Consider the following 26900-nt stretch of genomic DNA (forward strand, 5'->3'; position numbering starts at 1 on the left):
ACTCTTTGAAGCTATCTTTCTCTGACAACCCTTGAACATTTTGCTGCCTTTGCCCTATGAAATAGTAACACTATGCTCCAAACCAATGCTCTACTAAGACATCCTATCCACACACACCCCGGTTACCCCGTTCTTCTATCACTTTGCCTTTTCTTTACATTTTGTAATTTAAATGCCAACACATAATGAGATATTTTTTAAAAGGGAAGAAGAGTGATCCTGGTCTGAAATCTGAAAGTGTAAATAGACTGTTTGAATGAATGTATGAAACCTCAAACAGACTTGGAATAGACACCCATCTAGATCCTGCAGGCCCTTTAGAATCAGAATTTTTTTTTGCGGTGCCAGGCTTCATTACACACTTCAGACTCACACGCCTGCCATTTCACTCACGCCTCAGTGTAGCCCCCAGTACTAATCAATCAGCCTCGTTTGAAGCTCCTTTGTTTTCAGTTCAGCATCTTCCCTTTGTGAACTTCCTGCCAGCCCCTGTGCCAGATGCCACTCATACAGTCTGTCTCTGGGATATTCTGGGCCATTTATGCTTGGTAATCATAGGCCATTTATGCTTGGTAATTAGCAGCACATTCCAGGCTGAAGTGCCCCGCACATTTTTTTAAAAATTTCTTCACGCTGAACCGTCATTCCAGCCGTCACTGCAAAGCCGGCGCATACCTGCTTCGTGTTTCTTAAGAGCCCCTTTAACGCGACCTTTTGTATTTGCTCCACCCCCGCATCGAAGCATTCACTGAAGGAAGCATGCAGAATCCCAGCCGCGGCTTAGCTATGCAAACGACTATCGATAATGGTTATGCAAACGAAGGAATGAAAGAGCAGGCGAGTGGGGGGGTGGAATTTGTTTGACTTTCTCCTCTTGCATCGGGACCGTGAATAGTCATTTTAAAGGTCAGATTTAAAAAATCAGCATTGAGCGAGGAGCAAAATCAACCCTGCATAAATGGCTATAGAGTTAGAAGGGGCCATACAGGCCATCTAGTCCAACCCCCTGCTTAACGCAGGATCAGCCGAGAGCATCCCTGACAAGTGCTTGTCCAGCCTCTGCTTAAAAACTGCCAGTGAGAGGGAGCTCACCATCTCCCTAGGTAGCTAATTCCACTGTCGAATAATTCTCACTGTAAAATTTTTTTCCCTAATATCCAGCCAGTACTTTTCCTCCCGCAATTTGAACACATTACTTCAACTCCTATCCTCTGCTGCCAAAAGGAACAGCTCCCTGCCCTCCTCTAAGTGACATGGTACTATCAGTGCTGTCTTAGTTTGTCCAGGCTCCCCAGTTAAAATCCCCCCTCCCTATTTTGTGCCTCCTTCTCCTTTCCTCAAGACCGCCCCTACCATATTAAATACCAATGAGTCCTCCTGGTCGGTGTGTGCAGACTTCTGCTGGCAACATTCAAACAAAACCTTACTCTGATGAGAGGGAGGGCATCTTGGCCATCTTCTGGTCACTGGGTGTGTGTGTGGGGGGAGATAGTTGTGCATTTCCTGCATTGTGCAGGGGGTTGGACTAGATGACCCTGGTGGTACCTTCCAACTCTATGATTCTATTATTTCTTATTGAATTAACATCCTCAATTATCTTCACTTTTTTTTTTACCGTTACTGCTGTGTGACATGTCATAAGGGACACCTACCAGAGAGCTTCCAATTGGAATTAGTGTTCTGATCCCAGTCTATTTTTTTTAATTTACATCATTTATACTCCACCTTGATGGCACTTTACACACACATACTCCACCTTTATCCTAAGGGGGCTTACACTGCTCTCATCTCCTCTATTTTATCCTCACAACAACCCTGTGAGGTAGGTTAGTCCGAGAGTGTGGTCATGTCCGCACAAATTATTTGCCCAGGGTTCAATGCTGTTAGGAAGTGGGTTTTTCCCTGCTTCGCCAGAGCGTTGTGGTGCGTGCATGCACCTCCTGGAGTTTCCTCAGCTTTTCCTTAATCTTTCTGAAGCCTGCTTTCCTGTGAAGTTTTAGGGAAGATGGCAACAAAGCTTGGATGGCTGCTGTGTGGGTGGGAAAGTTCAGACTTCCCGGCTTGGAGGGTAGCCGTTTTCCCTGACTCCGTCTGCAGGGGGGCTTTAAAAAGAAAACTGCAGTAGAATATCAATATACTGATATAACATTATAATAACACGCATATCAGGTTTGCATGAATTCGCAGCTTTCATTTTTTATAGTACATTTTATCCCCTTTTCTTTGCAGAGATATATGAGGAAAGGCTTATATCCTCAACGAAAGGGACTAGAGACTTTTTAAAAACATGAAAGCTGTGAAATCAGAGAATCTGATATGCACATTATTCTAACATTATGGTGATACAACAATATTCAACTGTTGATTTTTAAAAAAAACCCTGAAAAGGGCCCAATGGCCCACGGTAGAAGGGATGTCTGCTGCGAGTGACTGGGGCAAGGGAACTACAGGGAAACCTGCCACGTGGAAGCCCCATTGCCACTGTTCTATATTGGCGGCCTCAGAAGCAAAGGGGAAACCGCACAAGCCTGTCACTGTATGGAAACCACCTGTGTGGCTGGCTCAAGGTGACCCAGCAAGCTTCCATGACAAAGTGGGGATATGAACCTAGGAGTCCACGACCCTAGTCCGATCCACTAACCACTGCATCGCACTGGCTCACACTGGATTTCAATCTGGTGCCTTGTGGGATTTCCACATAGCCAGCGTGGTGTAGTGGTTAAGAGCGGTGGTTTGGAGCTGTGGGCTTTAATCTGGAGAACCCGGTGTGATTCCCCACTCCTGCACCCGAAGCTAGTTAGGTGACCTTGGGCTAGTCACAGCTCTTAGAGCTCTCTCAGCCCCACCGACCTCACAGGGTGTCTGTTGTGGGGAGGGAAAGGGAAGGTGATTGTAAGCCGGTTTGATTCTCCCTTAAGTGGTTTGATTCTCCCTTAAGAAAGTCGGCATATAAAAACCAATCCTCCTCCTTCTTCCTTGTTCATTGATCCAATTGCAAAAGAAATAGAAATAAAGGAGAGAAGCAGAAGATATGCATGTAACAATTGTAGTATTTTTTCTTCTTCTTCTTCCGGCATGGCTCCTACTGTACCTTTCCTCTTCCTTGTGGGTATGGAGGTGGGAGAAAGGAAGAAGGAAGGAAGGAAGTGTAACATAGCAGTGGCTAATGGGTGACCTAACCTTTTTTTTTGCCAATTTACCAGCCTCTCATTCTCCAAAATATATCTCAAGCAATATTAGTTGTATGTGCAATTGAGTGCTTCGAAGAGATGGAAGGGGTTGATAAAGGAGTTCTGAAAATAGATGGGGCTTGGATTAGCAGGAGTTGAGTACCAGCACGGGTGGTTCAGAGGCTGAAGGGGGGTTTTTTGATTAGTTTTTAATGCAGAAGTGGTTGAGATAAAAATTTGCTTGTTATAAAGCTCAGGAAAAGTAAGGTTGATAAGGTATCGGAGGAAAGGGTTTGGGTGTGTGTGCTGTCAAGTCGCAGCTGATTTATGACAATCCCAGTAGGGTTTTCAAGGCAAGAGATGCTCAGAGGTGGTTTTGCTATTGCCTGCCTCCGCATGGGCTGAGAGAGTCCTGAGAGAACTGTGACTGGCCCAAGGTCACCCAACAGGCTTCATGTGGAGGAGTGGGGAATCGAACAGGGTGCTCCAGATTAGTAGGAAAGTGTGCCACAAATGAAAGTGCCCACAAATTAAGTTGTATGGGCCATGGAGTGTAGATATAAGAGAACACGAGAGAGGGGATGTAGCAGGGGGAAAACTAGGTGTAATTAGCTGATCACATTTTTATTGAACTGTCTGTACTGTTCTGGTATAAAGTTGTGGGGACAGATTAATTTTAACATTGAGCAAGGCATGCAGATGGCCAGCGTGGTGAAGAGCAGTGGTTTGGAGCGGTAGACTCTGATCTGGAGAACTGGGTTTGATTCCCCACTCCTCCACATGAGCGGCGGACACTAATCTGGTGAACCGGATTTGTTTCCCCACTCCTACACATGAAGCCAGCTGGGTGACCTTGGGCTAGTCACACTCTCTCAGCCTCACTTACCTCACAGGGTGTCTGTTGTGGGAAGGGGAAGGGAAGGTGATTGTAAGCCGGTTTGATTCTGCCTTAAGTGGTAGAGAAAGTTGGCATATAAAAACCAACTCTTAGAATCATAGAGTTGGAAGGGACCACCAGGGTCATCTAGTCCAACCCCCTGCACAATGCAGAAAATTAACAACTACCTCCCCCCACATCCCCAGTGACCCCAACCCTCCCCCCGCCATGCAGGATCCCACAATCAAAGCACTCCCAACAGATGGCCATCTAGCCTCTGCTTAAAGACCTCCAACGACTGGGACTCCACCACCCTCCGAGGCAGCACATTCCACCATCGAACAGCCCTCACCGTCAGAAAGTTCTTCCTAATGTTTAGGTGGAATCTCTTTCCTATTAGTTTAAATCGATTACTCCGTGTCCTAATCTGAGGAGCAACAGAGAACAAGCTAGTTCCCTCATCAACGTGACATCCCTTCAAATATTTAAACATGGCTATCATGTCTCCCCTCAACATTCTCTTCTCCAAACTAAACAAACCCAACTCCCTCTCCTCATAGGGCATGGATTCCAGACCTTGGACCATTCTGGTCACCTTCCTCTGGACACGCTCCAACTTGTCAACATCTTTCTTAAATTGTGGAGCCCAAAACGGGACACAGTATTCCAAGTGAGGTCTGACCAATAGAGAATACAGTGGTAGTATTACTTTCCTTGATCTAGACACAGTACTCCTATTGATGCAGCCCAGAATTGCATTGGCTTTCTTAGCCACCATATCACACTCATGTTCAGTTTGTGGTCCACTAAGACTCCCAGATCTATTTCACATGTACTGTTGTCAAGCCAACTATCTCCCATCCTGTACCTTATGTTGTTTCTGCCTAGGTGAAGTACTTTATACCTCTCCCTATTGAAATCCATTTTATTGCTTATGGCCCAGCTCTCCAGTCTATCGAGGTCATTCTGAACTCTGACCCTACCCTCCGGGGTATTAACTACCCCTCCTAACTTGGTGTCATCTGCAAATTTGATTAGCATGCTCTCTATTCCATCATCCAAGTTATTTATAAAAATATTAAATAGTACCGGTCCCAGGACAGGCCCCTGTGGCACCCCACTGGTCACTCCTCTCCAGGATGAAGTTGTGCCATTAATGAGCACCCTTTGGGTTCGGTTGGTCAACCAATTACCAATCCACCTAACAGTAGCAGTGTCCAGCCCACATTTTACTAGCTTTGTTTCAAGAAGATCATGGGGGACTTTATCAAAGGCTTTACTGAACGGCTTTTCTTCTTCAGATGAGGGGAACTAACCCATTTCCTCCTTCCCGGTCAAATTTGACTGCACTTTGTTACCTAATCTCCTCCTTCCCCAAATCTAGCTCCAACATTGACATCAGTTGGCCTCAGGGAAACTAGGTGGTAAGGATGGGGAGGGGAATTGAGCTTGCCTCCCTTGCATGCCCCTTGATGCTGTAATTACTCCTCGTCTACAACACCCACCATACACCCACACATACACGTTACACGCAAACAAGACAGGTGCATGGAAATAGTTTAACTCTCAGTCTGAGGCAGAGGAACATAAGACGCTAAATGCTTGATGGTTCTTAACATCTGCGACGTGGGTTAAGCTAAGAGGACGGTCCAACTTGTTTCTCTCGCGCAACGGCTTCCGGTGTGCTTTCCGCTTCTTCTTCTTCTTCCTTGTTTTGCAGGCAAGGGATGACCGCAGCGACGTCGAGTCGAGCTCGGACGAAGAGCCCTCGCCTCCTCATTCAAAGATCCCCCTCAGCTCTGCCACCACCAATGGGACCAGCGGAGCGAACGGGACAAACGGCTACCTCACCGGTGGCAATTCTGTGGAGGAACACTAATTTCCCCAGATTAAGCAACTGATTACACAAACAAAATGAACTGTTTGCTACAGGAAGTAAATAAGTTATGAATGCTGGGTCTCGCTCTTATTTTTCTTTCCTTATTCTTTCTGTCGACATCAGAAAAAAAACTTAATATATTTAAATTATTCTGATAGTGCACTACGTATTTCCTGTTTGTGAATGACAGCGCCACACCATCCTCTGTATGTAGGCATGCTGTATTTGTATATAATGACCAGATGGGAGCAGTATTTTCTTCTGTAGTCACTATTATTTTTTATATATAGATAGATATATTATTTGGGGGTGACTTGCAGGTGAACGGGAACCTCCTAGAGATTTTCTTGTGGTCTGTAACCAAGCTAGAGATTGCCAGGTTGAGGTACGTCTTCTTCCTATGACTGGCCAAACTGGCCGGACACTTTAGGCATCTTCTTGAATTTCATTCCCACCAAAAGTCCTCCTTCGGTTTTCAGACCTCTTGGCCGTTTTTGTGCTGAAGGATGCTGGATTTTGAGATTGCCAGCACAATCACAAAGGGTGGTTGCTATTCCCCTCCCCCCCCTTATAAAGTTTTGGAAATGGTGTGTTCATGTTTAAGTAGCCTCTAGTGGGGGTCAGTTTAATGATTCAGACTAAACTAGTCACCATAGGACGGGATTTTAGCATTTTTTTAAACTGCAAAGTTGGTGGTGAATTAGAATAGAAGAGACTTCACTGTTTGTGCAGACACCCAAGCTATGTTTACACCAAGTGCAATGACCTCCTCTTGCAGAAGTCTCCCATCTTGCAAAAATTTAATCTCTCAACAAGATTGTTGTATAGCTTTCATGCTGAGGTGCTGGGTGTGTGCGTGTGTGTGTGTGTGTGAGCATTTACACAAGCCTAAAACCATGACCCCAAAAGTTATACTTCATATCTGGAGAAATAGCAATAGGATAAAGAAGACAGAAATAAATTAAATGCTTATTAGAAATAACATGGATGAGAGGTGCAGAGTATTAGAACTCAGAATGCATTGAGGCAGCATATTAGAGGGAGAGAGAATTCATTAATTTTCGCCAACTGCAGAGGTGTTGGTAAAGCTGGCTCTGGACGGTACCATTTGAAACCGGAGGTCTGTCACATGACCGAATGCTTCCCCATACAAAATTATTCCCTGCATGAAGTAAACAAGCATGTTAGGAGAAGGATTCCAGGCTTGTTTTCTATAGGAAGGGAAATATTCAGCACGGAGCGGTATGTCATGTCACACACCCCGACCTGCAGTCCGCAGCTCAGCCGAGACAGATTTGCCTCCTTACCCACTGTGGGTGGAAAATTAGGCATTACACTACCACATGAGGTTTATTTTAGTGCATAGATGCAAATGCTCTCCAGATTAATTGAGGGCGCATTCCAGCAAGATCTGCTTCGAAGCAATCTTCCTTTCCTTACGTGCCCTTGGCAGGTTGTGTGCCAGGTGCACACCCAAGAGGCTCTGATTTGGAGGGTGGAGAGCTCCCCCCTCCCCGTTCTTCAAGGCCACTCCGATTCAGTTGTGGGACCACCGTGGTCAGCAGCAGCAGACTCCCCTGCTCTAGCAATGACTGCATAAATCTTATCGCTGTATTATTTTCTCCCACCCTTCATGTGTGTGTGTGTGGGAGAAACATACCTGCCTTAACCAGCAGCACTTGCCACATTTCCAGATTCTGTGCCCAACCTGGGAGCCGGAGAAACCGCTTGCTGGATGTGCCTGTATAGAAATTTACACAAAACCGCCAAACCTCATTTTAATTATTAGAGAGGTAGAGCTGGAGGTGAACGCTCCCCTTACTTTTTTCTTTGGCAGCAGAGCAAAGATGTATCTGTAATTGTTAGAAATGTTCCCACAAGAAATCAGGGGTGGGTGGGTTGCGCCTTACGAAAAAAGTATTTGTTCTTTTGTTGTTGTTTTTTTTAATTCTCAATTTGAAGCTTCCTGATTTTACAAACGATCCTTATCACAGAAGATATTTCTCTACCTAGCCAAGCAAGTGTCAGCCAATTACAAGTTTTCTATGTGTTTCTCTGCGCAGTTTCGTTCTGTAGCCGTGCTATGCACAGAAGAAAGGCGTGTGCCAAAGAACTTCCTGCAGCAGTATAGATGGGAATACCCTGGAAGCATGAAACGGCCTCCTACAAATCATAAGATCGGTGTCGCCGCTAGAAGCTATTTTGAACCAAAATTTTTGCTTCCTTCTCCCCACCTCTGTAACAGAATCTCGCATGAACATTTGTTGAGCCATGCAGTATTTGCCATGGATTTGTCTTGTACCGGAGAGATTGGGGAATGGCTGTTGTACTTTGGAGAGGAAAGAAGATTATCTCTGACCTACCGTTCCGTAATCATTTCTTATTAATATGGCTATTTTAAAATTTTTGAAACCAACCAAAGTTGAAGGCATCCTCCCCTCACCCCCCTGAATTGGGGTATGTTGAATTGCTCTGTCCCGTTTGTAGCTCTTCACAAATGTTGAGACCCGGGATGTGCTGAGTTTTGGAGATGGCGATCCCCTGCCTCCCCCCCACCCCGCAAGCAGCATTTCAGGGGTCATTTTGGGTTCAAGGGGAGGGGGAGGCGTGGAAAGTTCCTTCTTCTGTCATCAGAAATGTTCTGCAGGACCCAAACCATGATGTTGGACCTCTCTTACACAAAGTGAGTTCAACAAATCACCTGGAAAAGTCAGTTAGTAACAACAGGTTAAAAGAAAATAGCTGTGGTGTTTCTCTACAGAAAAGCCAGGGTGGAGAAGGCAAATGAAGGCTTTGTCCAATTTAATAGTTGAAAAGCAGGAATGATAGGTCAGAAATAAACAGTACCAATAACCCATTTAAGTTAGTTAGAGGTTAATTGCCACTAGTGTTCCTGTTTCCATCCCCACACTGTAATTCAGGAGTTATCACAGGTTGGCTTTTGCTTCTTATGTAGACTCACTTTTCCCAAGACTAAATACCAAACCAGACAGGATGCTGGCACTTCTATGAATGGTTTGTTTGCGGGGGGCTGTGGGTTGTTTTTGTCTTTTTGTTTTCAAAAGTAGGTGCAAGGGGGCTAGATTCTGCTGAGAAATGGGGAGTGAAACCTTCCTTGCCCAGTTGAGCAAACACGAAGTTACCTGTGTCAGTATATGTATGTTTCAGGTCGGGCGGGAAATCGCATGTGGTGAGGGGAGGGTTAAATTCTCCCTGGTTCCACGGTCCTGATCTGAATTGGGCCCCTGCGCAAGCTACATGCAGCATCGAATTGGGTTGGTTCCTTGGTCTGTACAGCTAAGCAGGATTCCTCTATACGGTATGAAGGGACACCTGAATGAAAAATTAGGTCTGCATGGGCATGAATGAGAGGCTGACAGTGCAATCTAATGAACACACACACACATTGGTAGTCACAATTAATTTTTCTGCTAATGATGAATACTGATTTGGAGGGGACTCCGTTGATTAGGAGAGAGGGAATCTTTCGAATGCTTAGTGTTACTTAGAGGCAAAGTCTTGAACAGATAGCTGGTCTTTTCTGAACTCCGAGCCATTTATTTTGAAGAAGGGGGTTAGGACAGACCGCTACTAACCATCAGAATTCTTTTGGTTACATTCATGTCGAGATGAGATGCGCGGTAGTAGGCTTGATGGAAAGGGAACTCCTGAGCACTTTTATAAAGTAACTGGTCTGTAGAAACTGTAGTTGATCTGTAGAAGGGTTATTACAATTCAACTTACATTGAATATCCTCCCCCATTCGTTGCCATAGATATCCCAGTGTGCTGATGGAGTCCTTCTTCAGAGGGAGATTCCCTGTATAGTGGTGGATTGAGGTGTACAGAAAATGCCTTTGGGGATGTACGCACTAAGCACCTGTCTCCTGCTACTGTGTGTGCAAGGAACTGCTGGTCTAGAAAAAAAAAAGTTCAATCATAATGGATTTCTAGAAAAAAAATTCGGCTTTCTGGATTTGTGTTCTGAATTTCCCCCCCTACTAACCGAACTTGTTCGTGAATGTTCTTCGAACCCTTTGTAGCACTAGATTTGAGAGATGCGGTGGCTGGGATATATAGAGTAGAAAAAGTGAAGAAAATAGTTATGTAGAACTACTAGTAGCGATTAGGTAGACTGAGCGGCCTGTTAGCCGGCCCTGGGGGTAGTCAAGTAAGACCCGTTGTTGTTTGCATTTACTGTCTTTAAGTATCGACATGTAAGTCACTGAAAGAAGAAAACGTGTTTTGTAAAAAGTTGGACTAGCGTCTGGTGAGTAGGTTTCTTAAGCATATATCCAGTTGAGGTTGGAAACGTTGGGGATTTCATTCACAACCACTATCCAGGTTGTCGAGCGCCAGATTTAAAATGCCAAAAAAGAAACAGGTGTATTTTTGTTGCCATATTCTTGTTTTGTTCATTTCTTCGTGGTAGAACTACTTTGCAGTTTCCTTTCATGTGTTTCCAAGGCAGAGGGCCAGTTCCCTTGGGCCCTAGTATGTAGGCTGTGTGCATTGGCAGGATGCAAGAGTGGACTTGGGGGCTTGCGCATAACTGTCCTACCACATGGAGAATCTTGAATATGAATTTGGCCTCATGTGCATAAATAGTTATGTGAGTAGGCCTCTCTGACAATATCATTTTTTAAAAAACGTTTGTGCAATACACGTGCTGGTAGAGTCTGCTTATGTCCCTAGACTCTAATTCACATTCAGGTTTCTACAGGTAACTGCAGGGAAAGTTTCACATTCCCGCAGCTCACTCCTTTACCTTGCCCATGTGCACAGCTTACGTGTCAGTACTAGTCCACAGTTTATTTGCATGAAAGGAAATGGCTGAATATTCGTTATTTATGGGGTCAGGCTACGTGGCATAGAGTTTGCACTTCTAAGGAGCATTTACATGACCCCCTGCCCCCTGCTGTCATGCAAGGAATCTGGTTTCTGCTTTATGGCTGGTGGTGTTAGGAAGACGTCGACCTGATCTGGAAGGAAGGAATGAACATAAGTCCTGAGGGATTGGGATCCTGTTGTAGGAAAAAGAAGGTAAACGCCCGTTTCACCAGTGCGTAACTATGGAGTGATCGTGGAGGTCCTTCACCGATATCTTTATGAATGCCCCCCTCCCTTTCAAGAAACTTTTAATATCTGAGCTGAGCACGCTATAACAAGCAAGAAAATAGTTTGCGTATGTGTGTGCGTGTGCCGTATTTTGCAATAAACTGTGGGAAGATTGTTGTGTAACCAAATGCCATGTGGTTTTTGAATGTCTGACATTGCACATAGAAAGGCAGAGGTTACACAATATTCTGGTGATTCAGGTTGATCATCCTTTCTGCTGTTTACCTTAATTGGCAGAGCATGGCAGAGGGTTCTGAATATAGGGCTATTACTGTCCATATTTCACATCTCAAAAATATACGCTCCATGACTTTGGTTTACTGTAAATTTCCCATGGGGGGGGCAAGATTGCCCCATTGCTTTATATTTTGTATTTATTTTTTATTTACAGCAGAGTGATAATTTTGTGGGGGGGTTTAATTACCCGATAACTCATGCCCACACGAAGAAATTGCCACAGTTCTGTATGCCAATGTGAAAATGGCCAAAATATTCCAGATCACAGTGTTCTTCAAAATAGAGTTGCCTTGAAATCATAAACTTCAAAATGGCTCTTATTATACCAGTGGGGTGTTGTATTTATACATGAGTTTTTTTTTCCCATAATGCACTTTGTTTTCGTTTCTGTTGGGATGTTGAGAAAACCATGCATTTTGAACTTGTTTTTTTAAGATGGTTGTGAGTTTGCAAGACATACATACTCAGCACATTTTTACTTTCAGGAAGTTCCAATTTGTAATTACAGTGAAACTCTGAACCTTACAAAGTTCTACTCTTAGGAAATCTCTTCTACTTGTTTCAGTGGAGGGAAAAGGTATATGTATTTTAATAGTATTTATTTGAAACTTGACTTAAGCCTTGTGCTTCAGCGATAAGTCTTGTTCACCAGAACTATTTGGTAATGATATTCATCTCCAAACAAAAAAAGATGGTACATACAGATCTGTATCGGAGCAGTTTTGTCCCTGCATGCTGATTTCTAAATAACTAAAACAGTAACCATCAGTCTGTGTTCTATACGGTGGTTAACTTCCGCACGTCGGGGCAGGAGACAATGGTGCAATTTTTTCACCTGTGTTTTTAAGACAATCCAGTGTTTGAGCAACTCTTGCTACGACAATAACATACTGGTATTCCAGTGTTGGAAATGCCGTGATGTGTTAGCCTTAGATTTTGCTTCTGTTTTTTGGTTTTTTTTTTAAAATATAGAAATTACAATTCTTCCTGGAATATTTTAAATTAATATTGTGAACTTTTAATTTAAAAAAACACTTTCATAATAAACACTAAGTATTAGGAATGACCTTTTTTACTTGCCTTCTTTTGCACTTACATGGAGGGATTTCTGACATTTATTCACATTACCCATATAGTAGGGTCATAAATACATAAGAGAAGCCATGCTGGAAAAGCCATGCTGGCACCTGGGCCGATTGGGAAGGAGAATCCCAACCACTGCCACCCTGTGAGCTGCAAGGATGGGGACCCACCTGCTCTCTTCCTTTCTCCTTTATGGAGTGGGGGCAGGCTGGGCCAACAGCAGGCCATGCAAGAGAGCAAGCCATTGCGGGTCCAGGCAGGCAAAGAACTGCCCCATGACACCCTCACAGGGTGTCTGTTGTGGGGAGGGGAAGGGGATTGTAAGCCGGTTTGATTCCCCCTTAAGTGGTAGAGAAAGTCGGCATATAAAACCCAACTCTTCTTCATCATCATTTCTGGGAGCTACTCAATTTTTGGGGGGGGAGCAGGGCTGCCGAGAGCCACCATCCACCCTGGCCAAAGATTCCATCTGCCCCCCATATGACCCTGACCCTGAGTCAAACCAAATATCTTACCAAAGCAAATATCTTAGCTTCCTGATAACATAAAATAATAAACGTCCATTATGTAAGAAACAATAAAGGAAAAGGGACAGGATTATGAAAGAATAGTTAATTTATGATTTACACTGCAGATTGCAATAGGAAACTGCAAAAAATGAGCAGCTTTTTTCCCAGAGATTGACCCCATAGCAGCCATTTGCTCCCTCTGCAGGAGGCTTTTATTTTTTAATTGACACTAGAATATCATTATATTGATGTTATAACAGCTATGTGTACAGATTCTCTGAATTCCCAGCTTTCGTTTTTAAAAGAAGTCTCTAGCCCCTTCCATTGTGGAGCTATAAGGGAAGGGGCTCCCTTTTAAAAAAATGAAATCTGGGGATTCAGAGAACCTGAAATACATTGGCCAGTGGAATCCCCCCCCCCCCCGCCCCATCCTTCCACTCTTGGCAGCCCCGCTCTTGGCAGCTACCAGTCACAAAATTGGTGGTTCAGCCATTGACAGCTGCAGGGCTTCTCAGCTCTCCTGTTCCTCCCAGCATCATTTTCCGACCCTGGGGAAGTTTACTCCTTGGATCACAGGACTCACAGCCATGCAGTTCAGGAGGCTGCAAGGGAAGAGAGTGTTTTGTGAGCAGCACTTCATTGATGGAAGTGACAGAACAGAATAATTTCAACCCTTTCCCACAGCAGTGTCCTGCCCTGCACAGCTGATATTCCTTGGGGATCCTGCAACTCCAGGAATAAACTTTTTCATGGCCAGAAATGATTGATGGGAATGGGAGAGCTGGGAAGACTGAGGTTCCTTGGGTAGACCTTACACAAAGACCTGGTGCTGGATTCAGCCCAATGAATTGAAACAGCGGGAAATGTTTCATCCACTCACAGTATCTCACAAAAGCCGAGGTCTCTATTTCGCTCTCCATATCCAATACAGGTTTCTTATTAAGCTTACTTCCAATGTGCAAAAGCATGGTTGGTTTGTCAGACTAAGTCTGGGGAGACCCCGAGTAATGGGCAACTCGGGCTGATCAGTCTCTCTGAGCCTAACCTTTTTCACAGGCTTGTTATGAAGATAAAATGAGGAGGGGAGAAACATGTTCCCCACTCTGAGCTGTTTGAAGGAACAGCAGGTTAAAAAATATATTAGATTTTCATATGTGGAAAAAATTTCAATAGTCAGTTATCTATCAGTGGTTCCTGCTGTTGTATGCTGGGCAACAGAGGGAAGAAATAAGAAGGGGGGAAAGCTCAACGAGCCACTTCAGCTATTTCTACTACTTAACCAATATTAAAGATAAAGTATTCTTTGTTTAACCCACTCACCTGCTTACAATGGCCCTAGAGATAATTGCTAGTGACAGATTGCAGTCTTTCTGCCTTGACCATGAAAAGATAATTTAATGGAAGGCAGAAGTGACCCACATGTCCTCTCTCCACAGAGAGAACCGAGGGATGGCCAATCCTCCTCCCGTCATGTAACCGTTTCAGCAGGAAGAGCCGTTGGCCGAGTAGGGAAAATGACGGAGGGGAAGGGGAATCGTCCCTTCTAGAAGCTTTCCATATTAAAAGTTCTCCACGGTTGGCCTGCACATGCGCATTTCCCATGTGGGACTGCGCAGAGGCCACGAGGATGAACATTAAATTTCTTTACTAATATAGTAAATGAGAAATTCTACTATGTAAAATGTCCTTAGATTTGCAGAAGCTGCTCACTCTTAGAAAAAATAAGCCTTGGGGTGAATTTAATCAATATGGCTTCTGCGAAAGGGAGTCCTGCGTCACCAACCCACCAACCTTTTGGAGTTCTTCAAAAGAGGTAAGTTTGCGACCAATGGTGATATACTTCGATTGCCAGCCTAGTGCCTAGTTATGTCGGGTGCTCCCTGGCCAGACCTGGCCCTGTTGCCTAGTGGCACCTCAGGCTCCCAATAACTCATGCCAAGAAGACAAACGGGAGCCGAAGGAGGGCTGAAACAGGTGAGGCCTCTGTATGCAGGGAAGCTGGACCTGGCAGAAACACCCAGTGGATTAAAAACTGATTAAGCAATTAGATGTGGAGCACAGAACCGTTCTCACAATGGGATCTGTAAGAATGTAATGTCGTTTGTCAGGCCTGAGGGGTAACAGTGACACGGCCAAGGTTTGCATTAACCCCAAATTATTCAGGAGGACCATGAAACCTAAGAGTTCCACAAGGATCTCTTCAAATTGGATTAATGGTAATAAAATGGAAACGTAAGCTTGGATCCACCTGTGTGTTTCCACAGGTGAAAGGATTGATCTCAACAGAACACCAGTTTCCTGCCTCCCCATTCTTCCTGCATGCCAAAACCCACCCCGCGTATGCTGCTCCTAAAAGACAGGATCCCTAGGAACAGCATTCGACACACTTTGTAGATGGAAATCCTACTGTCCTAAGAAGCACCCTGGTGGATACAACTCCTAATGTAACTCTCAAGCAAAGTCCATTTGCTTGAAACTCATGCTTCTAAATGGTAGTTATAAGGAAGGGGAATAACAGGAAACCCCCTCACCCCAAAAAAACTTACAGTTGCCATATAGACTCATGGTGACTGTGGGAAACAAGATTCTGAATTAGATGGACTTTCAATATGACCCCAAGGCTCCTCTTGTGTTCCTTTTGCTCCAATAAAATATTTTGTCGCTCTCTTCCATTCTCAGCAACGTGCTCTTCACCATGTTTTTCAATGGCATGTGTCCCCCCCCCCGACCACCACAAAATCAATGAAGCTTTTAAAGTATATCCTAAAAGAAACTCAATTTTTATCAAAAAGTCTGCTCTTGATCATCCTAGATGAAACAAGGCATGGATCACTGTGGCTAGATTTGACTGACCCAGGAACGTAGGCAGGTGATGCACCAGTCGAAGCTGGGCAAAAGCTTTCCGAACCACTGCAGCCACCTGGTTTTCTGAGGTGACTGCAGTGTCAAGTAGCACTCCCAAATGTGAACCTGGCTTTTTAAGGGGAGTATAACCCCCTCAAGACAGGAGAGATCTGAAGTCCCTGATCTGCCTTTTTACTAACCCAGAGAACCTCTGGATTGTGATTGGAGGTATAAATAGCTAAATTTTCTAGCAAAATGAAGGATCACATCCATTCAAAAGTCGGAAAGAAAGAAGAAAAGCTGAGTGATTACATATTCTAAGACAGCCTCAGTTTCTGAAGTTATGCCAGAGAAGACACACGGTGCTCCTCAGGTAATCTGGTTTAAGGCCAGATTGGGATAGCACTTAAGAAAGAAATGAACAGAGTTGGCAGCAAAGGAGCCCATTAGTCTCCTCAGATCCCATCAGCTCAAGGCCAGACACTTCATATCAACAACATGTCTCCCCAAAACAGTGTGGACTCCAGAGCCCTAATGCCATTCTTTTTGGACTACCTCTGGTACAAAGAGATGCTTCTACTCTGGAAGTTGGGCTTGGTGCAGAAGTTCCTGTCAGGACTAGTCTTGTCCAGAACGGTAAGTTCTTCCACCTCTTTTACAGAAATATTTATTACAATCACTTGTTTAATGAAACAACAAGCCACGGAGTCCGAGGACAGACTTAGGGCTGGTAATCAGAAGGCAGAGGAAAAGCAAAGGAGAACACCCTAACGAAGTTCCAGTTGTATCTATATACGAATAGTGGTCAGCCAGATCTGAGGATACTTAAATCAAGTGACTGGAGTTGTGAATGGGCAAGACAGATCTAAAAAAAAAAAAAAAAGTACATTGGGGGGTTTGGAAAAAAACCAAATGATTAAAGGAGCACATGTAGCTTTAACAAGCAGATTCCTTCAGTGGATCTTGCTAGACAACCACAGCATTCCAGTCTGAGTAAAAGTCAAAGGGAGGGGGCAGGGCCCTTTCCAGGGCGGTTTTGGTCTTTGAGGGAAGATTCATCATGGCCAGGCCTTGCCAGGGTTGCCAGCTCCAGGTTGGGAAATTCCTGGAGATTTTGAAGTGGAGTCAAGGGAGGGCAGGATTTGTGGAAGAGAGGGGCCTCAGCTGGATATAATGCCATAGAGTCCACCCCTAGGGTTGCCAACTGCCAGGTAGTAGCAGGAGATCTCCTGCTAATTCAACTGATCTCCAGCCGATAGTGATCATATCACCTGAAGAAAAATGGCCGCTTTGGCCATTGAACTATGGCATTGAAGTCCCTCCCCAAACCCAGCCCTCTTCAGGCTCCGCCCCCAAAATCTCCCGTTGGTTGAGAAAAGGGACCGGGCAACCCTAGCTGACTGGCCCGAGGTCACCCAACAAGCTTCCATGGCCCAAGTGAGGATTTGAACCTGGGTTTCCCAGGTCCTAATTCAACACCTTAACCACTACACCTCGAGGAAGTAGTGGGGGAGGGGAATGAGATGCCCCCTGCAAGTCTGTGGGTTTCCACTTGAACAATACTGAAAAGGGGGAGGGGGGAGGCTCCTTAAGACTCCGCACTGGTGGCCACAGCACAAAGTGACACCTACACCGGTGCGGGGATAAATATGCCGGCCAGCCTCCTCTGCCAGCACAGGCATGCCAGCAGGGAATTCCCAGAAGGGAAAGCCCACGCTGGCATGGGGGGTGGTGGTTCCCAAGGGCAGAGTTGATCTTAGTCAGCTCCCAGACCCCTTTCAGCCCGGGAACGCCCCTTGCCGCTGTGACAGCGCTACACCACCTTTTTTGGTGGCACAGCCCCATTGTTTTCTATGGGTTGGGTTTTTTTTTTTTTGCCTTTTCCATTTCCCCCCACCGCCGCTTATCCACCCCCAACCCCCCCCCCCAGAAGGGGCTGATAACCAGTTCCATAATAAAGTCCGTGTAGCAACGCCTTGGCTGAAATGCTTCCTGGCTTTCACAGTGCTCTAGATCTTGTTTACGTACCAGGAAATGAACTGGATAAAGTCGGTTGTTGGGTTCGTCCCTGCATTACCATTCTGTTGTGCTCTGTTGACGTTACCTAACTAATTGTCATGGAATGCTGAACCTGGCAGAACTTCCCAAGGGGCAGGTCTGAACCAGAGGTGGAAATTCTCCAGCAGCAATGAACATTTCAGCATGAAGAACCCACTGGCAGGTTGCGCGGTGAGTAACTCCGAGCTTTGGAGGTGCCTCTTAGCATTTCTCCCGCGCCGGTTTAGCATAATGCTCAGCGAGAGCGGCAACCAAAGGGTACATCAGGCCATGTTTGTACAAGGGGGTTACGCAGTCATCTCTCGTAGCTCCTGGGGCATACCAGCAGGCCCTGCTCAGGGAGCACATCTGTCTGTTCCTTTGTTATCCAGGCATGCTTTGAGAGATTCTGTAGGATCTTTCAGGCTGAGTTTCTCGTGCTCCTGTCAGGAAATAGAATTTGCTTAATGTTATCTTTTGTTCGGAGCTCAGTAGATTTTTTTTTTTAACTTGCATGCCACAGCACCGCATTGAGTTATGGTGTTTACTGTTACTCTGCAGCACTGATCCACTGTGCTGGCACACACACACACACCCAGTTGCTTCTGGGATACATCTCTTCCCAGCACTGTAGATGCTGCACTGGCATCTCAGCATAACAAAACTTGAAAAACAGCAGAGGAGGATGCTGAAGTAACACAATTTAAGACTGACCAAAAATTTTTCTCTTAACCTGGTGAGCAACTAGTGGCTTCTCTGAAGAGGAGCTGGAGCGTGAAAGTGTTGAGCCATGCTACATGCTCCTCCTCATGAAAGCAGTTTTCCAGCAAGACTGGTTGCCATAACTGTCCTTCCTTTCAATTCTGACCCTCAAACTGGAAGGTCAAACTACACATGTGATGCTCAGTCCCGTGACTGTTTCCCTATAGACTTTTTGAGATTAGGCTTAGGCTAAAATGAAATGTCCAGCATCTCTCATAATACTAGAGCGTGGGGTCATCTGCTGAAGCTGGAGGGTGAGAGATTAAAAACTGATAAAAGGAAATATTTCTTTACACAACGCATAATAAATTGTGGAACTCCCTGTCCCAGGATGTGGTGATGGCTGCCAACTTGGAAGGCTTTAAGAGGGGAGTGGACATGTTCATGGAGGAGAGGGGTATTCATGGATACTAGTTAAAATGGATACTAGACATGATGCATACCTATTCTCTCTAGTATCAGAGGAGCATGCCTAATATTTTGGGTGCTGTGGAACACAGGCAGGATGGTGCTGCTGCAGTCGTCTTGTTTGGGGGCTTCCTAGAGGCACCTGGTTGGCCACTGTGTGAACAGACTGCTGCACTTGATGGGCCTTGGTCTGATCCAGCATGGCTTTTCTTATGTCCTTAAGATCTCCCAGTGAGTTTCCATGGCAGAGTGGGAACTCACAATTGGGTCTCCAAGATCCTAGTCCGACACTCCAACCACTGCACCATGGTGGCTTGTGTGGGTGGTACTTGTAATAAATCTATCAAGGAGAATATTATGCTTGGCATGAAGTTGTGATTTATCCAGCGTTTCCTTCGTTCCCTTCTTGCAAGCAAGCCTTGCACAAAAAATTGGATAGGGGAGGAGCCTCACATCTGAAAGGGAAGGAACATATAGTAGCCCCATTGTTTCCACATGAGACTTTTCTGTGTGTTTATGGAAATACTTTAAGATGAGTTTGAGGGATGATCTTGCATATTAGTTTCATAGAGTGATTGAACCTGGAATGGGGGGGAGAACTAAGAGCAATACTCTATGAGATCTCCTAAGCCAGAAAGGGTGTGTGTGTTTTTGTGTGGGTGTTAGAGAAGGTGTGTTCATTTTATAAATGCCTCATCCCTATGAGTGGATTTTGACTGGGTGGATATGGTGGCCAGGTTCCAGAGAACAGTTGCAATCCACCCACTTGAACAAAGAATTGTAGGTATCTGGTAGGTATCTTGCACATTTTCTGACCTTGAGAAGTTCTGATGAAAGATGTACCACTGGTTTGAATGCCCCAGTTACTAGCAGTAACCCTACATACCAACCTTTGAAAATAACTGTGCTGTGAGGAATTGTTTCTCACAAAGACCCGATAGCTGTTGCAGATGCTTTTCCTGAAACTGCAGCTCAGGTGGAAGTTGACAGATTGATATATTGCCAGATCTTATCCCTGCAAACATGTCTCAATCTGTTTGTTGTGTTTCAGTATGACAGAGTGTACCAAGACCTGAAAGGGTTTTCCAAAAATGGAGACAGCTTCTGCAAGCAACTGTTGTCTATTCTTCAACAGAGGTATGTGGGCCTGCATCACTCAGACATCTTGCTGCATGCTTGCAAGCTAAATTCTTTCCTCAATATGAGGAGAGGGAGCTTCCATCCTTTGGAAGAAACTTTAAATTAGTGTATAATTTGCCCCCTGTGAAGTTTGTTAATGGTTTGGTCTCCTGCTGCTTGGAATATAATTTGCTCACCTGGTAATTACTAGTGAGGCTTCTGAAGCAAAGATAATAGATGCACAGGTAAAAGGCCTGGTTTATGGGCCAGTTTCAATATGATTCTATCCACATGGATTTTCTTACTTCCACCTGCAAATTTGTAAGTCTGAAAGCATATGCACAGTCTTGTAAAGGTCACATCAACTTGGATCACATACTTATTTTCTGTTCACAGAAGAGGGAGAAGGGGATTTTTGGGGAGGGGCTGTGGCTCAGTGGTAGAGCATCTGCTTAGCATGCGGAAGGTCCCAGGTTCAATCCTCAGCATCTCCAGTTAAAGGGACTAGGCAAGTAAAAGGTAAAGGTAGTTCCCTGTGCAAGCACTGGGTCATTCCTGACCCATGGGGTAACGTCACATCCCAACGTTTACTAGGCAGACTTTGTTTATGGGGTGGTTTGCCAGTGCCCTCCCCAGTCATCTTCCCTTTACCCCCAGCAAGCTGGGTACTCATTTTACCAACCTCAGAAGGATGGAAGGCTGAGTCAAACTTGAGACAGCTACCTGAAACCGACTTCCGTTGGGATCGAACTCAGGTCATGAGCAGAGCTTGGAATGCAGTACTGCAGCTTACCACTCTGTGCCACGGGGCTCTGCGCCACTAGGAAAGTAGGTGATGTGAAAGACCTCTGCCTGAGACCCTGGAGAGCTGCTGCTGGTCTGAGTAGACAATACTGACTTTGATGGACCAAGGGTCTGATTCAGTATGAGGCAGCTTCATGTGTTCCAATCCCCTGCTCCCATTTTGACCTCTCTGATCACCCTGGGAGGCGAATTTTGGGGGACAGAGGAAGAAGGAAGGGGGAGACTTCTCTTCATTTAGTGCATGTTGTGCTAGTGCTAATAGGATCCGAACCAGACATGTTTTTCTTTTAACTGAGAGAGGCTGTTTTTGATCAAGTGTGCAGAGATGACAGTCTGACTTTTTGAAGTCTCTGTATAGCAATAATCTTTCACACAGTTATTTCAAAGCTTCACCTATGCGTGTTGGCTCTGAAATATAAAGCAGGGGTGCTGAGCTTTACAACAGACCTGTCATCAGAGAAGCACATCATTTTGATAATGAGAGTAATTTGAGCCTTGAATCTCCTGATTTTGCTGCTGTTAAGCTTCCACGGTGTGCTGAACAGCTTTGTGGCCGCGCAGTAGCTGTGGCTGCTCTTTCTTTATGATTTGTGGCCTTCTTTGGCACCTGTCCATCAGGAGACATCAATCACACACATCCCCAAAGTCACTGTTGGGTCATGTTGTCGAAGTGCAGAGTTCACTCAGTTTGCTCCTCCTTGTGCATGTGTGAAATGCTGCCAATCCAAACAGATTAGCAGCCATTAATGTTGATAATAAGGATTTAGATGAACATCAAAAGGCAAGACTTTTTTGTTTTTATTTATGAATCGCTGACTAATTGACTCCATCTGGTTTGTTTACTCTTTCAACCATTGTGCACAGTAACAACAGGTCTGGATGGGAGAGTATGACTCCCCTTGGACTGTGCAAAAATGTGCATTTGTGAAATGGTGCTGATTGTACTGCACTATTTAAATATAGGACACAGGACTGAGATACTCACAATGTGATATTTTGTATTATTTTACACAGCAGGATAAGAATATTTTGTTCTCCTGTGTATTTTGATGACTACTTGTTCCGTGCTCCTTGTTACTTAGGTTATTTCTTATGTTTGATTTTTTTAAACCCATCTTGAAGACTTTTAAAATAGAGAAGCAGAATGTAAACTATTTAAATGAAGCAGGGGGAGGGATTATTAAATAAATAAATAGGGCCAGACAGAAATCTCAGATCTTGCTCCTAGATACGTTGCTTTCTACATGTAATGTTTCCATATGGACGGATTCATGTGCTCATTTTAAAATGTTTATCTGACTATTTAGAATATTATATAGAAATAGCTCCAACTTTTCACAGTCTCAGTTCAGCACTAAGACTGTATATGTGTAGGACATTTGAAGGACAGCATGGGGGGGTCACACTGGCCCTCTTTACCATCTCCTAGTTTTCCTAGTGAGCACTGCACATGCCAGCTTACTGCATGCCACTGTGAAACTTAAGAAGAGGCTAGCATTGAGACTCAAGAAGAGACTAACATTGAAACTCAAGAGACTAGCATTGAGACTCAAGGAGAGACCAGCACTGTGAAACTCAAGAAGAGACTAGATTTGAGACTGGGCTTAGTTGTGTGAGCAGAAGTTTGCCAACAGAGGGAGCTATTACAAGTTCCAGTAAATTTACCGAGAAGCATTTCACTGATGAAAAAAGCTTTTAGTAGTGACTTGTTATTTCATCCTGGAAAACTAATTCATTATACTGTCAGAGACTTGGAGTCGACAGCAAGTATTTTATTAGCTGTGTGCATTCCAAAGAGAAATTGCCTTTCCAGATGAGATTTGAGTTGCGTCCTAAATCACAGGCCTTCCTGTGTATGAAAGCTCTTTTTGAAAGTAGTGCTTTTAGAAATGTGATGAAATGGTCCAACACCTCTACAGTGAAACAACGGTAATACCGCTACGCAAACTGTCCATTGTCTTCATTTTTATCTAAACTGAGAGACATCATTTCTTGTATGACACTTTGAAACGAAACACTACATTTTTCATGAGATGGACTCCCTTTAGTCAGAACAGCAGGCAGTATGTTCAACTTGATCAGAAAACATTTTACTGGTGCCTTTTCTGTAAATTTCTGTAAATGTGAATAGGCCATCTCAAACTGGGTGCTACAAAGCATGGGTAAAGTTTGTATCACCTCAAAGACATCACTTTCAATGAAGTTAGTTCCCTCATTGAGCTCTCAGTCATCAGGAGATGAGCTACCAAAAGATGGGAATTGTGTACACGCATGTAGCTGATATTATTAGTGGGTTGGATCCCAACTCCTGCAAGTAGGGGTTTCACAGAAGCAGAACTTTCCTGCCTTCCCCTTATCCCAGCTGCTTCCTTCTGCCCTCTGTAAAGCCACCACTGAAGATCTTTGTGGCTCACCTCCAATTCCAGGTAATTTATGAACAAAATGAATAGAACTGGTCTTGATACCGATCCTAGTGGGACCCTATGGCTAGCTTCCTTCCTTCCATCGCAAGAACTGTCCTTTTACTCTTGCTGTCTGCTTTCTGGCATTTAACCCATTTTCTAATCCACAAGAAGAACAGTCCTCTCATCTCATCAGTGCTGCATTTACTCAGAAGCCTTTGGCTTGGAACGTGGAAGTCCAAGTTGATAATGTCTACAAGATTACCATTGTTCACGTGTTAGTTGATCCTTTCAAAGACCACCAAAAGGTTTTCTGAGGCAAGACTTCCCTTTAAAGAAGCCACATTGATACAACCTCAGTAGGGCTTGTATCAAGACAGGGGGATTTGCCAAAACCCCTCCAGATATACATACTCACAGACTTGCACATGCAGAGCAAAAGCTCACAGAGAAGTGGAGAGGGGATGACTTGTTAAATTTTCCCTTCTCGATGCAGCTTCCTATGCTGCATGGCATATTGGTGAGAGCCAGAGTGATATGGTAGTTTAAATCCCCACACTCCCATGAAGCTTGCTGGGTAGCCTTGGGCCAGTCCCTCTCTCTCAACCCCATCTGTCACAGAAGGTTGTTGTGAAATGGGAAGGGGAGAACCATGTACATCTTTGCTCCTGAGAGGAAGGGAAGGATACAAAATGTATTAGAGAGGTAGAAATATTGTTCCGAAGAATCTCCAAACCCTCAACGGTTTTGATGGATTGCGCAAAGGATTGCCAGAGAAGGGAAAGGTGGGATAGATCCACATGTAAACTCCCTTTGTTTGTGGGAGCATGGATTCAACCCCATGCAGGTAAGACAGCCATTTGTGTACATAGTTTCAGGAGGGTCTTGATTCACCCAGTAGCAGCACCTTAGAGACCAACACATACATGTTTCACATTAGAGCACCTCAAAGGCAGACAAGGTGTACAACTGTTTCTAAGGTGAACTAGTTTTAATAGTGTGGCAGACCTAGTTGTCTATGTTTTTGTATCTGTAGTCTGAGACGACAAGGGTCACTGGAAAAGACAGTCATGCTAGGAAAAGTTGAGGGCAGCAGGAGAAGAGGAAGACCCAACAAGAGATGGGCTGACTCAATAAAGGAAGCCACAGTCCTCAATTTGCAAGATCTGAGCAAGGCTGTCAAAGATAGGACATTTTGGAGGACTTTCATTCATAGGGTCGCCATGAGTCGGAGGTGACTTTGTCACGGGCTCTGACATAATTATGGTATTTTGTGTACATGTGCAGAATTAATTCCATGTAGAGCTTGAACACAACATACAAACTGAACCACAAACTGCAGAGGTTTGTGTAATGAAGAGCCTGGCAACAGCTTGCAAAATGCAAATGTCCTTAGAACAGGCTGACTGAATTCTCTCAAGGTCTGCATTCTTTCAAGACCTAACTAACTTACCCTGGTCTTGTCCTTGAAGGGAGAAGAACAGACTCATCCTTCACTATCTGCCAGAAAGTTGTATCTGAAATTACCCTTCCTGATTCAGCTGCCAGCTGTCAGCTGCTCATATCTCAAGAGCAGAAAAGTCCTGCTATCCTCAAACCTTGAGAAGGTCTACTCAGAGACCTCAAGGCTATAAGTGCAGTAAGCTTCTTGCTTTCTATAACCTTGCTGAAGGCTATGTTTCCTACTGACCAGATGGTTACATGTTACAATGTGAGCAATAATTGTGTTTTATGATTTATATAGTTATATATTGTATTGTAGATTTCTAAATAGTCTCATTTAATGCGTATTGTACTGAAGATGAGAATGGTATGAAAATTGAGTATATGGAGTGATCATGGAGCTCAGAAATGATTGTTTATACTTTAAGCAAAATAGACTGAAAGGAAAGGAAGCCCATATTTGGACATGGGGATAAGCTAATAACCTGAACAGCTGCAACTAAGACATTATTGCACTGCTCATGTTATCTGAAAGTAGGGAGGAAGATATCCCTCCTGATGGTAAAATCAACACTCTTAATGAGTCTGAAACAGTATAAATACAGCCACAGTAAGCCCAGAGAATCAGAACCTTCCAAAGGCTCTCAAGAAAAGGCTGACTGGTATGTATGGCTTAAATACATTACTCTAGACTTTATGAATTAGATACTTTGAACTGAATCAGAATAATTTGACTGTTATATTTTAGAAGTTGGATTTTGAAACTGAATAGTATGTAAGACTTGCTTGCTTTTACTTCATACATTGTAAATACATACATTGTACTTTGACAAGAGTTTTTATAGAAGTGTTAAAGACTTGATAATCTGCATTTACACATATTTTACTGGAAGTATATCAATAAAAAGACTTGCTTTTTAAAAGTAGGTAAAGTTGTTGAGTCCTGCTTACTCGATGACTGGCTGAATAAGATCACTTCTCAGTAAGTGATACATTCTAAGAGCCTGTCATCTGAACAGCACGACCCGCTTCAACTTGACGGCACTTAACACACACACACAGTCTGTCCCACCCTTCATTCAAAAAAGCATCCTCTTCTGCTCCAGGTACAGAGGAATCACGTTCTAGTAAAAACAACAACAACAACGGGGAATGGCTGAGATAAAAACCAATTTTCTCATGTAAATTATGTGAACACTGAGGACAAACAGGGCATAACTGATTCATGATGGTGCATTATCAAAACGCTTAGGAGAGGTGATGTTTGTTTCAATCTTGCACTGCCAAGTGACATGAAATATGGACCGCACTATGACAAATAATTGCTGTCAAGGTATGGGTTGCTGCTTCGAGACATGTATATCAGAAGAAGTTTCTGAAAACTGGTCCTTAAGATCTGCTTTCCTTTTGCAAGAAATGCAATCAGCAACATCAGTGTCAGTCTTTGCAACAGAAAGTGTGAAATCCGATTAAAGCCCTCGAGAACCAAAGTAATACTTGAGGTTGGTCAACTGACAAACTACACAACGGACAGACATAAAGCTTCACTGTTTGGGTTTCCACTGTTGTGATGTGCTTGCTAAGAATCTACAAGCTTCTAAGTGGCTGACCAGCATTATCTCCTTTCTAAAAACATTTTATACCACTTTTTCTAAGTATAAATTCCCTTCCCTTGGAAATACCAAATATAATGGCTATTTTCAAAAGGGCATTCAGAGCAGAAACAGGAAATTACAGGCCAGTTAACATCTGTTTTGGCTACAATGGTGGAAACTGTTATTAAAGATAACATGATTTAAGCACATAGAGCAACAAGCCCTTGAGGAAGAATTAGCATGGCTTCTTTAAAGGAAGTCCTGTTTCTTCAGTCTTTTGGAGTTCTTTGTAAAAATATGGACAATATCTGGTAAATGTAATAAACTTGTATATCCAAAGAACTTTGGACCAAGTCCTTCCTGAGTAAACGTAGCAATGGCACCAATGGGATAAGAGGACTGACCCACATTTGATTTAGAAACAGAATAAACACCACAAGGCAGACAGTAGGCAAAAATGGACAGTTCTTGCGATGCAGGGAAGTGAGAAGCCGGGATCTACAGCGATTGGTAATCTGACCAGGGCTATTTGTAAATGATCTTGAATTGCAGCTGAGCAACCAGGCTACGAAACCATATCTGTAGAAGACACTAAATTATTTAGGATGAAAAGA

General features: G+C 44.1%; 2 protein-coding genes across 2 annotated transcripts in view; both read left to right on the plus strand.

Moving 5' to 3' along the window:
- Positions 1–5937, plus strand: part of CERS6 (ceramide synthase 6) — a 131313-nt gene extending 125376 nt beyond the window's left edge. The window contains exons 11-12 of the mRNA XM_056861264.1: positions 1823–1826; positions 5773–5937. Of these exons, the coding sequence (XP_056717242.1) occupies positions 1823–1826; positions 5773–5926 (158 nt within the window). The 3' untranslated portion in view covers positions 5927–5937. The remainder of the gene's footprint in view (positions 1–1822; positions 1827–5772) is intronic.
- Positions 5938–17890: 11953 nt separating this feature from the next.
- The window catches only part of NOSTRIN (nitric oxide synthase trafficking), a 31768-nt gene continuing 22758 nt past the window's right edge, over positions 17891–26900 (plus strand). The window contains exons 1-2 of the mRNA XM_056861101.1: positions 17891–17945; positions 19975–20060. Of these exons, the coding sequence (XP_056717079.1) occupies positions 17919–17945; positions 19975–20060 (113 nt within the window). The 5' untranslated portion in view covers positions 17891–17918. The remainder of the gene's footprint in view (positions 17946–19974; positions 20061–26900) is intronic.

The sequence above is a fragment of the Euleptes europaea genome, chromosome 15, assembly GCF_029931775.1.
Source record: "Euleptes europaea isolate rEulEur1 chromosome 15, rEulEur1.hap1, whole genome shotgun sequence".
NCBI classification, from domain to species: Eukaryota; Metazoa; Chordata; class Lepidosauria; order Squamata; family Sphaerodactylidae; genus Euleptes; species Euleptes europaea.